The following is a 16,422-nucleotide window of genomic DNA, read 5'->3' on the forward strand; positions in this document are numbered from 1 at the left end:
ATATTTTTTTATTTATTTATAACTATTGATCATAGGTATGCCTAGGAATATCCTTAGATTAGGCATTGCTTTGTTTGTCGTTAGTGAAAACAGGCTTAAGTATCATTAGGGTAGCAGAGGAGAGGGTAGTTACATGTTAATTAAATTGCAAAATGAAATTGCAGTTTTGTGCAAACTAGTTATCGTGTAATGAATATATTAAATGCAGTACCGTTAAAAGTTCTCAAGAAGTCTCTTGGAAATAATTGACAGTTTGTCATAAGTACTTTCATATGTAGTACCTGCCTATGTACCTACCGAACATTGTAGGCCACAGGTAATAAATACAACATAGGTAATAAATGACAACGACGTTAGATAATAGCTATCTATCCCATTTAAATTTAGTGATAGGAGGAGAGGAGGGAACTCTTAACGGACAACAGCACCGTCAAAAACCCTTGGTTTTTCCATCAGTTATGTTATATTATTTATTTAAATGGCTATTTTTATATAGCGTCTGTCCGTGTTATAAATTCCAGAATGCGTTCCTTAAAGGTCAGATATGATAACACGTTGAAATAAAAACAAAAGAGCTCGGAAAGACTTCAGAGCTCAACAATAGGACTTATAACAGTTATTATGACTTTAAACCACAAGGTTTAAACCTACGCCACGCGTTCCGCGCGCCTTTAGGTAGGATGTTCTTAAAGAGTTTTCTTGTTGTTGTATTTAGAACGGTTTCGCGGCATCATAATTTCTGCAATTTCAATGAACGAGTAAATATTTTGTTAAGTAGTTAGTGCATATTTAACTATCAAATGATTGATGTAGGTATCTGATTATGAGAATGATTTTACGAAGATACATTTTCATCTTATCAGTTCTAAAAAGGTACCTCGTCTATATTATCGGTTATTTTATAAGACACCCGAAAAAGAAGATCGATATATACCGGAGAAACATTTTCTAAAACAAACGACAGAGACGTGCAACCAAGCGATTTCGCGTTCTATAAACCGATTGTACCGGTGAATATCATTGCCATACTCCTAACAGCAGCTTAGCCCGCTACTATCTTAAACTCAAGGTGGTATACCAGTCATTATATAATTCGTAGAGGATTAAAATAAAATAAAAAATTAAGCCTTCCAAACAGGAACACCTAGAGTTAAAAAAATTTGGCAAAGATTGTTTAACAATATCTCACTCACCGATAGTCGTAAATGTCTTCCTCGAATTGGTGACCGTCATCCACTTTCTTTTGACGATCTTGTCGCACATCCATCCAAAGATGATCGAGCTTATCCACATAACAGCATACGGCAAGGCAGCCAGCGTTCCAGTCCTATGTATGTCGAACTTTAGTACTCCAGTCATGTATTTCGGAAGATCTGTCACCATCGTGAAGTATCCGTAATCGTGTCCAATCTACGACAAAAAAGATTTACCTTCTCAATAAATCAGTTAAACATATTGAAATATTCGCGGACTTAAGCGAACGCTAGCTTGTAGATCTACAACCGGCGTGAGCGCGGTGAGTTAATAGATAATATTCTATTTAATTTATGGATGGATCTTAAGTAGGTACTATGATATAAAATATATTAGAAATCACCTTTTTGTATATCCTAGGGTAATTAAGTAATCAGTTATAATATTAATGAAATTATACAAATTATAGTTGTAGTTATTCGTAAACATGTATGTTTATAGTAATTAATAAGTAATCATATACTCCTACATGCTGTCGGTTTAGTTGTTTTTCTAATACTAAGGTTGCCTCACAGTGATTGCCAATAGGTATGCTTCTTTTTATTTTCTGATTCTTTTTAGTAGTAAGAATAGGTAGGAATAAAAATAAATGAATTAATTTGAAATTATGATTCATTTGCAATTTAGCCTTTTCTTATATACATATATCCGCTACGTTAAGGTCGTAGGGCTAATATAAATCGATATTAAAGCGTAGTTAATAACTTACAAAGATAGTTCATAAATCAACCAAAGCACTTTTGTATGCAGAAAATACGCGAAAAGCGCAACCTTAACGTGGCCCATTCAAATTCTCAAGGAACCGCTATTAAAAATAGCCTTAACATTGATTTGTGCGAGGTCCGCAATCCAAGAAGCGTAATTTATTGACATGCTCATGGTTGTGTAACTTGACAAATATAGGTACCAAATAAAAACAGTTGACACTTCGTTTTCCTTATAAGTATTCGTTAGCAGGTGCCGGTGTATGTAGGATACCTGCATTGAAGTCGATTTGGAAAATTCAATGGGAATCCCCGAGCCAGTATGATTTATTATGACTTAGGTAAGTTTATTCATATGAATAGTTTATACTTACATATAAACTTAAACGTCATGTTAAGTTACTTAAGCGCTTACATTGCTACACTTTACATGGCGTGATGATTCATTTAATTTTTTTTGGAATATAAAAAAATTATCAGGTTAAATTAATGTTTTGCAAAACTTTTTACCTTTGAGTAGGACTCAGCGATTATTTAATTTTATAATGATATAGGACTTTAGACAACAAAAAAAATTAAATTTCCATTGAAAATCAGATTAACGCACAAATTGTCCTGTGCGGATAAACATTACAATGGCATTGAAATTAAGCTAAATGCTGGTTTCAGCTCATGTCAGGTTCTATAGTAAATGAAATATATAACTTCGCTAAGAGTATGTCCAATGTAATTCGTCGTGTTTTCTTGGAAATAAAATTCAAATACCTACTTACTTAGAGTAAGTATATAATATTGATGCAATTAAATATTTTGCAATTCATCCGGATTTCAAGACATTGCTAAATCAAAATCAACTTTCTATGTGAATGGGTACCTAATGAGGTCAACAGTGTCCCACCAGTTAACTATACGACCTATCCTTTTTTGAATACGAAAAATTATGATACCATCTTGTAATACTACGTACCATGCGGATTGTACGATACAGAAAAAACTCACAACAGACGCTTTTTTAAAAACGCAGCATAACGGCGGAACAGTTATGCAGTGTTTCTTCACGCTCTGACATTTGAAAGGTGCTGTCGATTGATGTGCGACCAAACACTTCTTATAGATATATCGATTTTATGCTACGTTTATTAATAAGGCCGCAAGTGTTCTATCCAGTGATAGGCTACAGTGGCTCAGTGGCTTAGTGGTTAGGACTTCGGCTTCACTTCACACTCGGAGGGCCGAGTTTTCTCAGTTATGTGCGTTACTAAGCAATCATAAGAAAACTAGATTTGACGATGAAGGACAATATCGTGAGGAAACCTGCATGCCTGAGAGTTCTCCATAATGTTCTCAAAGACGTGTAAACCCCACCAGGCTTCGGCGGCCGATTGGCGCAGTGGGCAACCCTGCTTATGGGACAAGGCCGTGGGTTCGATGTGTGATGAACATGAATGTTTTTCAGTGTCTGGGTGTTTATCTGTATATTATAAGTATTTATATATTTTATTCATAAAAATATTCATCGATTATCCTAGTACCCATAACACAAGCTACGCTTACTTTGGAGCTAAATGGCGATGTGTGTATTGTCATAGTATATTTATTTATTAATTATTTATTATCTATTTAATCTGCAATGGTCCAGCGTGGTGGACTACGGCCTAAACCCTTTTCATTTTGGAAGGAAACCCTGTAAGAGTAGGTAAGATGAAGTGTTCCTTACGAACCATCCACCGTACATACCTATAGCCTATACCCTATGTACCTATAGTGTATACGAATATGCTAGTTTGAGAGCTATGGGTATAGTAAGGCAAACGAAGACGCGGAAGGCCGAAGGCAACATGGAAGCGGTCTCGGGAAGCGGAAATGAAGGCTTCAAACTTATCTTGGAACACGCTTAAGTCTACAGCGCGGGATAGGTCTGGATGGAAAAAGTAGTCTCGGTCCTATGCACCACCAGGTGTTGAAGGACTCAAAGAAGAAGAAGAAGAAGAGAGATAGGTACATACCTGTGCGCAAACTAGAGCCCATAAGGGAACGGACATGAAAATTGCTTTCCAAGGAATGGCTGAAGGCTGAGTGCTATGGTGCCTGCCGAGAGCCTCTTCCAAATACTTCTTCTCCTTATCGGAAATGTAGGGATGCGATTCGGGGTCATTGTAACACAGCAACGCCTGAAAAATAAAGTTTATCAAAATCAAATTTCTATTAGCCCAGGAACATAACGTCTAGTAGTTAGTGTATTTGACTGCGGTTCAAGGTCCTGGATTTTTCACTCGTACCTAAAAAATTGTAGCATTTAGCTACAATTTTTTAGGTCTTGGCAGTGTCCGCTAAAGCTCATTTAAAAAATATGCCGGCCCGGGACCTACCACTTATAAGCGCTGTGATTGCCGCTGCGCCAAGAATGCCGATGAACATCTGATGAGAAGGTTAACCGAGCTGATATTGTAATAGGTAAAAAGACCGAAAAAAGTCGTCGATAACTTTCTAATTCCCTACAAAGTTTCACGCCGATTGGCGCGCGTGGGTTGGCGCGCGCAATGGGTTCGATTCCCACAACTGGAAAATGTTTGTGTGATTAAATTGAATGTTTTTCAGTATCTGGGTGTTTATATTATAAGTGTTTATGTATATTATTCATAAAAATATCCATTAGTTGTCTTAGTACCAATAACACAAGCTACGTTTACTTTGGGGCTAGTTGGCGATGTGTTTATTGTCGTAGTATATATGTTTATAGTCCTTTTAAATGGTGTTTTCATTAAAGGTTATGTATTATTGCAAAAAGCATTAGTTTAATTTTACATATTAAAATATATTACTCAATACGCACCCATAGTATGAACCATAAAATGCCGATGCTACCGAAGAGGTAAAACACCGATTGCCATTCCCCAGTCTCCTTGATCACTAGTCCGGAGAAGTACGTTCCAGCAATGTTCCCTATTTGAGCACCTCCGAACACTAAAGATCCCATACGTCCTCGTTCCGATACTGGAGCCCATCGAGCCAGCATTGCGTTTAGGGCAGGAAATGTTGTACCCTGAGGATTTCAAAGAATAATATTTATCTTACCATTACCTACTACATTATATGTATCTATATACATATAAAAACAAGGTTTAACGAAATTCCAGAATACTATTGAAGGGTGCATAAGTATATTTCATAAGAAATCACCCTGGAAAAATATTAAATCAAAAGAAGCATATTCATTTTTCTACACAAACTTATTCAAAACATTCTAAGTGCCACATGTAGTGACAACCCTATCGAAGGTAAAAGACCAATACGTGCATAGTACCTACGCGACGTGTACCTAATAAAGTGACAGGAGTCACTTGATTTTACTTTTGCATGTGCCGTTAGGGCTGTATCTGATTTCTTGAAAAAACTATGGCAATGGTTTACTCAAAAACTATTATTGTTTCGGTTTCACAGATAAGTCTCAGAGAAAGTAAATAATGTACCTCTAAAGCCTCTGGAGTATTATTTCGATTTTCATTTAAAGATTGTATAGATATACTTATTTGCTTACATTATTATTATTTTTACCTCTGTAATATTTATATTTAAAATGGTCACCTTTAACAATTTCACGTTTCTGGCCGGGCAATCGATTTTGGAAATCTATTAACTGGACTCCACGATACAGGTCGCCTAATGTGGAGTCCACCGGTTATCAATAAAAACAGGCAAACATCATTATAATGTGCATTCAACATTTGTTTATCAATTTATGTGAAATTGTTTTACTTGTTATGTTGTATCCTATTCTATTTCTTTTTATGGTTATATTGATATTGCGTGTAACCTTTTTGATCCAATAAATTATTATTGTTATTATTATAATCGTTATGCAAAAACCTTGAAGATATTTCGCTTTGCCAACATTGCATAAGAGTTTTTTACCTAACCTGATCTCCGAAGTTTTTACATTCATCTATATTTAACTAGTTACTACTGTATCGTATTATGCATACTGTAAGTAGAAACTTGTTTTTCTTAATTAGTGTTTTAAAGAGCAAGTTAATTGAGTAAAGGTTTTTATTTTTATTCATCGCCCTACCTTTTTCTTATAGTCCCTGTTTTATAGAACAACAATAATAGCCTATTTTGTTAAACATCTTATAATCCCTTACCTCTCCCAAACCTTCCAGCACTCGTAGTATAATCAGTCCTGTAGCACCACCCATGTTCACCGCCCATGGAGTCATCAGCGTGAAAACAGCAGTGCTAAGCACGCCGAACCCGAGGGAGTACTTCCCACCGAACCTTTCCGCCAGCATACCACCAGGTAAATGCGTTACAATGTAACCGTAGTAAAAGGCGCTAAGTATGATGCCTTGTGTTTCTTCATCCCAATTGTATCCACTTATTTCCTGTAATCAAAAGAGATAGTGTTAAAAAGTACTATTTATAGAGATATAATAATTTTTTCCAAAAATAAAAAACAACACCTAAAATATATAATTTACCAATTAAAAGTAAATAAATATTTGTATAAATAAAGAAGAAGAAGAAGAAACACTTTATTGCTGTATAACATACAGGAAAAGAAACAGTAAGGAGTATACAGTACACAATGTAGACATGCAAAGGCGGCCTTATTGCTGCAAGCAATCTCTTACAGGCAACCTGTAGATAGGACTTACAGCAAGATAACGGAATAGTGCCAAGAGTGTTGATAGATATACATAAATACCAAAATGTAAAGATACAAAGCTCCAGTCGCGAGAAAATATTTTTGAAAAGTTCCGTTGTCAGTCTCCGAAACTCGTCAGATCTATATTGAACATGTCGGAACGGCCCCTTTCAAACAGAAAAGATTTATTGCAAATCCATCTATATATATATATATATATATATATATATATATACGACGGAGTTATGCCCGAACATACATAAAAAACATATCTTTTTTATGAAGTCTGTTAAAAACTCATAAAAAAACAAGGGAATGGAATGGGTTTTTTATTGATAAGTAATTCTTATCCCTTTCCATTCATTCTTCTCTTCTAGGTAGTCTTAAAATAAAAGCTGTTCAGCATTAAAGGGTTAGTTGTGGTTACTCTATCGCTTTGCGATAAAAAGAGGTTTTCTGGAAGATCGTAAGTCGAGGACAGAAGCCAACTTGGAAAAGTACTTTTATCAAAAATAACCCTTTTACCGGTACGAAGGGCATCGTTGGGGGTCTTCAAAGAATGATCACCTAATGGCTAATAACATATTAATTTAATATGATTAATGATGTATTGTAGTAACGAATGACCGTGTGCTATCTTTTTGAGCATCTAAGATTCATCACTGCGTTCAATTTGGGACCCATTGACGTCGTGTTCTACAAGTAAACTGCTCATTAGTTGTATGTGTACCTGACAGGCGTCACATCATTATATTAACCCCTTACCGGACCATTACAGGGCACGGGTCTTTTTCAACAATGCGAAGGGGTTAAGGCCGTAGTGCACCACGCTGGTCCTGTGCCGATTGGCGGACTCGAGAGACGACACCCCTTTGAAAACATTATGGAGAACTCTCAGGCATGCAGGTTTCCTCACGATGTTTTCTTTCACTGTTGAAGCAAGTGATATTGTAATTGTTTAAAACGCACATAACACAGAAATGTTAGAGGTGCGTGCTGGGTTTCGAACTCGGTCCTCCGAAAGTGAAGCCGACCCACAAGGCTATCACCGCGACACATCGCGCAGTGTAATGACGCTTTGCTGTCCTGAACTAAGTTTGAGGGCTACAAGTTGAAATTTTGAATGGGCAATAAAGTCTTGTATGCACTAATAGGAAAGTAGGTATAAACCAGAAAATATTTCGCGTTTATAATGCTGGCAGGGATAGGCAAAAAGCACTAATTTTTTTTGCGTCGCGCCGCATCGCTTCGTCTTGCAAACCGCAGAATGAGCGTTCGACTTATAGCTATCTCTTTACCTCATGACCTGTATTTTTTATCATTTGCTCTTTAGGTTCGTTAAAAACGTGGTAATATTGCGCCCGGAATAGTTTGATTTGACGAACGCCTTTGATTGAATGTTCAATTCAAAATATCCAATCTTCACCGTGAAAGATTTTTAAATCGAACTACTTAGTTTTTTTTTATAAGCGTACCAAAACGAATAAGCTGTTGATGATTAAAATTGCGTTATGTATTTCATTTCTACTTTGTACTACCTATCTACTACTATTTGTACCTAGTAGGTACGTGATTTTGTACTGGTAGGCTCCGTTAGTTTTCGAGCATAGATACAATCCATAACTCTGTGAGTGCTGTGGTCCCGGAATGTCCCGGGTTCGATCTCCAGCAGAAGCAATTTGTGAAATATAATTTCTATTTCTATAAATTCGATTTCACGTAGAAACCGATTAGGAACGGTTATGGCTTGTAACTTCCAGACCCATAACTGGTTAGCCCGCTAGCATCCCATCATTAGGTGAAATTGCAGTCAAGGGCTAGCTTGTAGTTGAATTAAAAAAATACTGCCTCTTTGGACTTGCACATATGATCACGAGGTCCTGAATTCGATTCCCAGGTTGCCAAAGAATTGTTTATTGTTCCCCTGAGAAGTTACTAACCTGTAAGCAGTGGATTATTAATAGATTGCAGGTTTCGATTTATCCACGCTAAAGGGTTACTCACAGCCAGTTTTTGCGGTCATGGTCGAATTGTGGCTTCCACTTTCAATTCAAATTGTTATTGGACCGCGTAGGACTTATGACCGCAGAACAAAGAGATCGAAACAAAAGTAGGTGCGCGCGAAATGAGAACGTTAATGAACTGAACGTAAAGAAAATGCTAATCGCTGTGCAATATGGCGCCACGTTTATAATAAGCATTTTTATTTTGACATATAGGCGGCGATAGTAGAGTGGATAAGGCTTCGGGTTTCCATTAATGGAGACCGAGTTCGATCTTCGATACGCATCATTGACTTTTCAGAGTTATGTCCCTTTTTAATTCAAGCAATTAAAATATCACTTGCTTTAAAGTATGGAAGAAAACATGGTAAGAAAACCTGGATGCCTGAGAGTTCTCCATAATGTTCTCAACGGCGTGTGAAGTCTACTAATCACGACTTGGCCAGCGTGGTAGACTATGGCCACCCTTCTATTTCTGAGAGGGGACCCGTGCCCTGTAGTGGGCCCATAATGGGTAGATGAAAATGTTAATGATGTACGCTTATTCGCATTTCGCGTTTATTGATTCAATATGTCACTATCGCGTCACACATTAAAAGCCGCATAACGCAGCAGTGAACGTCTTGGTGGTTTTTTGACACACCTCAAAGGAGACAAATTTAAGTTTCAGGATTGAATGTTAACTAAATAGTGAAAATTGCAAATAAAGTAACAGCGCAAGCCAAATTGACGATAGGTTTTGTGTAGAATAACGGAAGTAGAGAAGTATAGAACGAAATACATGGACAGGAGACATTTTCTTCTTTGACGGCCGACTGGCGCAGTGGGCAGCGATCCGGCTTTCTGAGTCCTAGGCCGTGGGTTCGATTCCCACAATTGGAAAATGTTTGTGTGATGAACATGATTGTTTTTCAGTGTCTGGGTGTTTATATGTATATTATAAGTATTTATGTGTATTATATTCATAAAAATATTCATCAGCTATCTTAGTACCCATAACACAAGCTACGCTTACTTTGGGGCTAGATGGCGATGTGTGTATTGTCGTAGTATATTTATTTATTTATTTTCTCCACAGGTAAGGACAAAAGGAGGACTGTTTATTCTCTTCCACTCTTTTATCGACTATCTGTAGCTGAGCGCACAGGTAATAATGTACCTAATATCCAAATAATATACGAGCAATATCAAATGGGGGTAAACTTCTCCTTTTCTCTGTCGCCGGGCTTTTTGCAGGTGGACAAATAAACATCACTTGTCAGTGGATATCTGGGATCCAAAATGTCGTCTCCTGCCTATTCTAGCCACGAAGTCTCGAGTAACCGCTAGTTTAATTATACAAACCTTACTATCAGCTGCAATTTCGTCTACGTCTCCAGGACACGAGCCAACTTCGTAGGCAGCTGTGGACGCATGGCGCCTCACCATCTGTGTGATTGCTATGTTGAGGCACACCCGCATGGTGTACGCATTCGCCACTGCCAGGAAACCCATGATTGCCATCACCCATCGCTGTGGTATCACGAATACTGTGAACAATTAAATAAAACGTTTATTTTTTACTAGCTGATACCCGCGAATTTGTCCGCGTGGATTAAGGTTTTTGTTCCTGCGGAGACTCTCTTATTTCCCGCGATAGATAATAGCCTACGTGCTATTCCAGACTACGTCTAGAAATCTATCTCGATAACAAATTTCTGCCAAATCGATTCTGCCGTTTTTGCGTGATTGAGTAACAAACATCCACACTTACAAATTTATAGTATTAATAAAGTAAAAGTGAATACGAAAATTTACTTTGTTAGCATCAGCCTACTTCAGGCTCCGGAATCGGACCAAGCCGCCAGGACCTCGTTTTTTTATGTTGGCACATAAGACTCATCAAGTATATGTTCCGTTGCGTAGTGCGGAGACAAGGTAGTTCTTATAAGTATTTGCTTATAAAGATCTCGTAAAGCGAATAGCGAAAACGCATCGATGGATCGATGGATCATATAAGATAAATTCGCTGTCATAAAGATCTCTCCTTGATTTTGCTCATTTAAAAACAGGACAGATATTATCCGAGTTTGATTAATGGTGTAGGAAAGAATTTTAAAAATAAGTTTACGATCTAGAATAAATATTAAACAATAGAGTAATCCTACTACCTACGTATTAGGGAACGTAATACGTCAATAGAGAATTAAGAACTGCATGATTTGAGCATAACCTTAACATCCAGTTATAAAAGTTCCACAAACTGCGAAAGCATTTCCTGTATGCCTTAAACTTTCTCTCTCCCACGTAAGTGATTTGTTTTAAATATTTACTCAGATGCAGTAGGAAATTGCAAGCTAGCTTACCTAGGCAAGTAAGTGCAGCGTCAAGTAGATTTCCAATAATCATTAAATATTCAGATGCTTAAGTAAGTCTGCTGACACACGTGTTGCTTTTATTACGTATTCAATTTAATAAATACTTTGTAGTACACATGGTGTGTAGTTTCTGTCTAAAAGGATTATGATAGACAAACATCACGAAAGTATAAGAGGTATTTACTTTTGTACGTTGTTTTCTTGGATTCCGTAAAACGTTTCCTTCTGGTGCGAATGGCCATCTGTCATGGCCATCTGTCTGTTATTGGTTATAACAGAGAGTATTGGTCATGCCTAAGAATAATGCCATTGATTCGAAATTTGGAATGGTTATAGACAATCCTTGTTTATAATACTGCATTTGAAAATTTAGAAAAACTGTATCTAAGGTGGTGAACACTAAATTAAAAAGGGGCTTACCCACTGACCTCTATTATAGTATAGTACTATAGTATAGTAGGGGGCTTATCATATTAAATGACGTATCATATGAAAGAACTGCATTTGTTTGTTTCAATAAGGGTTGTTAAGGTGTTAATGGAATTGTGTTTTGTGAACGTATTTTACCAACAAACACATGAAAAAAAAATCATCTGCTACTTTTTAATAAAATAATGTTATACAGTTTAGGGTTTTCAAATCATTCGAATCAAAATAAGTATACTTATATATAAGTTTCCTTCCAAGGTACGTAACGATCGAATTCTGTCCCTCAGAAAGTGAGGTTGTTGTGCTAACTACTAGGCAATCCGCTTCTCCACTGAAGCTAAATAAACCTATTAACGTACATCTATACATATAAATCTAGGATTTGCACTTACAAACACAACACACGTTCACACCATTTGTGTAAAGATCAATTGCAACTCGCATATTTAGTGGCGTAATGAGTTCCTCCTTCCTCTTAAAATAAATTCAAGTTAAATCACACGAATATAAATCACTAAGCGCCAACTTCCTCTGCCAGTTTTATTGCAGAGCTGTTTTGTAATTCACGCAAATTTCGATTAGCATGTAAGAGGCATGCGACATAAACAATGTATATTATGTAGAGACATGATACCTTTTGTTTTTTTTGGCGTGGTGGAAAAGCTTTATTTTTATCTCCAACCGTTGGGTTATGTGGGAATCCCTCTAAAGGGGGTATACCAAAACCCTGTCCTATATTTTAAAACTTTCTATCATATCTATTAGTTAACTTAGAAAGAATTGAATAATGTGTTCAATGTTTTATTAAAAAAATATATAATAAATAGAATACTGAATTAATTTGACAGCCGAGTGGCGCAGTGGGCAGCGACCCTGCTTTCTGAGTCCAAGGTCGTGGGTTCGATTCCCACAACTGTAAAATGTTTGTGTGATGAACATGAATCTTTTTCAGTGTCTGGGTGTTTATCTGTATATTATAAGCAGTCGCGTGCACAGGGTTTTTGACCAGGGTATGCATAAAGCAGGTACATGGCATAAAATGGAAAAAATCCCCTCCAATACGAGTTATATACAATAATTTGGGTATGCAGTGCTTTTCTGCATGTATGAAGTGCACGCCACTGATTATAAGTATTTATGTGTATTATATTCATAAAAAAATATTCATCAGCTATCTCAGTACCCATAACACAAGCTACGCTTACTTTGGGGCTAGATGGCGATGTGTGTATTGTCGTAGTATATATTTATTTAAAAAGGATAAATATTTTAGCATGATAATAATGAATATACCTACATATTCAAGATCTCTTGATCTTGAATATGTAGGTATATTCTTCAACCTTCGCGCACTGCTTTAAGGATTCATATGTGGGTCAATTCATAATGGTTGCCTGGAAGAAATCACTATATGTGATAAGGCCGCCTTTTTGAAGTCAGTTTAATAGGTAGGTTTTTTTTATAGTAATAATTGTCGGACGGACCAAGCATTCGGTCCACCTAATCGTAAGTAGAAATCCATCTATAAACAGAGCAACGCTTCATAGGGCATGCAAGGAGTATAACATGCCCTTTAACATGCCGCCCTGTGTCCATTCATTATAGCGTAAGTGTTAAGCCTCATGTGCAAGGAGGTCTTTCCGAACTTAAATTCAAAATTCAAATTCAAAATTCATTTATTTCAAGTAGGCCTAATTAATAAGCACTTATGAAACGTCAAGTCTGTTTGTAGTGACTCTACCACCGGTTCGGAAGGCAGATTCCACTGAGAAGAGCCGGCAAGAAACTCAGCAGATTGCTCTTTTCCAACATCATTTTATAGTTTAACAATCTTTAGAATTTTTCTGTTTTGTGAGAGATGAGAGCGGAGTGGCCTGCTTGCAAGCAGCCTTGTCGTTTAGGAATTCATCAATCGTGTAGTAACCACGATTTATTAAATGTGTTTTAATATATTGTTTAAACTTAGGTAAAGGTAGATCTAAAATTACCTTCGGTATCATGTCATAAGAGCATATACCCATCCCCACAAAGGATTTCTGTACTTTTCTCAGACGATATGCAGATATCACTAATTTATGTCCGTTTCTAGTTAGTCAAAACACACGACTAACAACCAAACTACTAAAACGAAGTCGGAAAAAACTAAGGACGGTAGTAAGCATGATAACAGGACATTGCTCACTAAACAAACACCTTTTCATTTTATGTATAACCGACAGTCCTGTGCAGAGCATGCATGGAGGCAGATGAAACACCGACTCACGTACTACTCCAATGTAGAGGAGTAAAAGAACAACGAGCAGCATACCTTGGCTCCCCAGCATCACTCCCTGAAGCACTGCGACCTGGGCGGCCTGCTAAGCTTCTGGAGTGAGCTCGGCTGGCTGGAGTGACCCAGCGGGGAGCCGTACAAGTGGCACTACGTACAACGGAAGGTTCCGGCCGACCAAGTACGGAGACAAGCCCAGAGGAAAAAGAAGAGGAAGAAGAAGAAGAAGCCTCATGTGCCTGTAATTACACCGGCAACCACGCTTTCAGACCGGCATTGCAACAATGCTGCTTAGCAGCAGAAATAAGCACGGCTATGGTACTTCCCCGGACGAGCTCTACCACAGACAGCTCTATTACTGCTATGTATGCTAATTGCGATTATCCTAGGCAATTACCCCCATTAATAATACGTAGCATTTGCGTACCACGGCTAAAAATGTCTGTGTATACAACAAACATCAGCTGGCAATAAGTACCTATTGTTACATTGCAGTTTGGAGCATTGTTATTGATTTTAGTTTCTTTGGTGAAACTAAACAATAGTCAGTCATGATGTAAGATACTCTGTAATCTATACTAATACTAGCGGTCACTCGCGACTTCGTCCGCGTATCAGACAACCTTAAGAGCAGTGGCGTGCATAGCGGGTATGCACAGGGTATGCAGGTGATATAAAATGTAGAAAATCTCCAGTAAGAGTTAAAATAAACTTAAGGATAGGCAATGTAAGATTTATAAAAAGCCTACCCTTCAGTATTTATACTAGCGGTCACTCGCGACTTCGTCCGCGTATCAGACAACCTTAAGAGCAGTGGCGTGCATACCCTCTATGCACGCCACTGCTTAAGAGATAGACAAGAGATAGACATATGCTGTCGCAGACTTTTTCTAGAACTTTTAAAGGGGAACATCTTTGTCATACATGATTTTATGCGCACGCAGCTCTCAAAAGGAAAAATAACCCTTTGTTTGAAACATTCTTCATTTGTGCTATGCAACTATTGAGCTTAGCGTGATGATATTATATTATAGCCCTTCTCGATTCCTAATTCTAAGGTTGCCTGGCAGAGATCGCTACTTAGCGCTGAGGCACCCTTTTGTATCCTGCTTCATTATTCATGCGTTTGTTCTTTATGATTTCTGGTTTTTCTGAGTGGTTTACAAATAAAGAGTATACATAAAATAAATAAATATTTGTCAAGCCACTAACAATTATTCATTACACCATACAGATTCTCCTGCTTTTCGAGGACTTTATTTAGAATTAATATAATTTATAAGGCCGTCTTCTGGAAAATATTATAACCTAATCGTTTGTCGTCGTACCGTCCTGTGTGAAGAAACCTAAATGCACAGTATTATAATTTTGCAAGATTTCGATCTCGCAATCTTACATCGATTTATCTACCTACCTACCTATTTAAGTAGGTTGATGTCTCACCATTATAATAATTATTACGTTCAACGTTATTAGCTTCCGTTATATTCTAACAATAAAAGTTTACTATCAATTTACGAAGCAGTGGCCGTAAAGGTTGCAAATTAACGAGATCGGATGCGTCAGAAGGCCTAAGGGTATGCACACACGACCGATTAGAACCCAGATTGACTTGTCTCAAAGAATTAATATTATTTTTTTGTGCTTATCGCATACCTATTATACATAATTAGTAGGGAATTGAATATAAAATAAATGGATGGAAACCATAACTAGTAGAAATTAAGATCAATCAATCAATCAATTCAAAATAGTTTATTGCACACAAGAACAAAACAGAAATAAATAAAAGAGAACAAAGGGTACATCATAGTCATTTAAATTTGTGTAACAAGGGCGGCCTTACCACTTATAGTGATTTCTTCCAGGCAACCATTATGAGGAATTGACCTACATATGAATCCTTATAGCGGTGGGCAAAGCTCTAAGAATATACTTATAACTGTATTTATTCTATTTTTTTTAATAATACATTGAACACATTATTCAATCATTTCTAAGTTAACTAATAGATATGATAGAAAGTTTTAAAATATATTCAAAACCACGTTATGGTAAATTTTATTAAAATAAAATATGTTTTTTTTTAATTTTATGACTACTCTTGTGGGCAGGACGAAGTTCATGTGCTACTCTTTCCGCTGAGGGGTGTTTGGGGGGTGTTGTACCAGAACTAAAAGCCACCACATATCCTTCTCGCTCACATCGCTAGACTGCCGGGCAACCACCATACAAACCATATCAGCCTGGTAACCCAACAAAACCGGTAGCGACTTAGTCTTACATACTGTATAGACCAGAGCACCAACGGCTTTCACCGTCTGTGTCCACCCTAAGCCAACTTACCGCTTAACATAACTCGGTTACTCTTCAATTATGCTGTTTTGTTTTACAACAAAGCATCACATCCAGTTTCCTTATAATATTTCCGCTTTGTACGAAACCCGTCACGTAGATAATAAGGAATTTCAAGTAGAAAAACCTTGCCTGTGTCATATATAATTACTGAGATTTGTTCAGATGGACAATGGGAATGGCGAATAAGGCAGGTCGGAGGTACAAGGTGTCCTAATCTTTACGACGTGCTAGTAACTTGTAGGTTTAAATATATATGTTTAGTTTTATACGAGGTGATAGCCTAGTGAAATGGTAGGATATATTCAAGGAATGTTTTTGTTGAGTTTTTTTTGGCGAAAATAATAAGGAGGTACTTTTAACTAAGAAGACTTTTCACCCTTAAAATTGTAGTAGGTATTCTTCT

General features: G+C 37.1%; 1 protein-coding gene across 3 annotated transcripts in view; it reads right to left on the reverse strand.

The window, feature by feature from the left end:
- The window catches only part of LOC120629127 (putative inorganic phosphate cotransporter), a 71,706-nt gene that overhangs the window by 3,784 nt on the left and 51,500 nt on the right, over window positions 1-16,422 (reverse strand). For all 3 annotated transcript variants that reach the window (XM_039897917.1, XM_039897918.1, XM_039897919.1), the window contains 5 exons: window positions 9,951-10,135; window positions 6,101-6,340; window positions 4,792-5,001; window positions 3,965-4,129; window positions 1,194-1,410 (listed from right to left, as the gene is read on the reverse strand). In XM_039897917.1, the coding sequence (XP_039753851.1) occupies window positions 1,194-1,410; window positions 3,965-4,129; window positions 4,792-5,001; window positions 6,101-6,340; window positions 9,951-10,135 (1,017 nt within the window). The remainder of the gene's footprint in view (window positions 1-1,193; window positions 1,411-3,964; window positions 4,130-4,791; window positions 5,002-6,100; window positions 6,341-9,950; window positions 10,136-16,422) is intronic.

The sequence above is a fragment of the Pararge aegeria genome, chromosome 14 (genome assembly GCF_905163445.1).
Source record: "Pararge aegeria chromosome 14, ilParAegt1.1, whole genome shotgun sequence".
NCBI lineage: Eukaryota > Metazoa > Arthropoda > Insecta > Lepidoptera > Nymphalidae > Pararge > Pararge aegeria.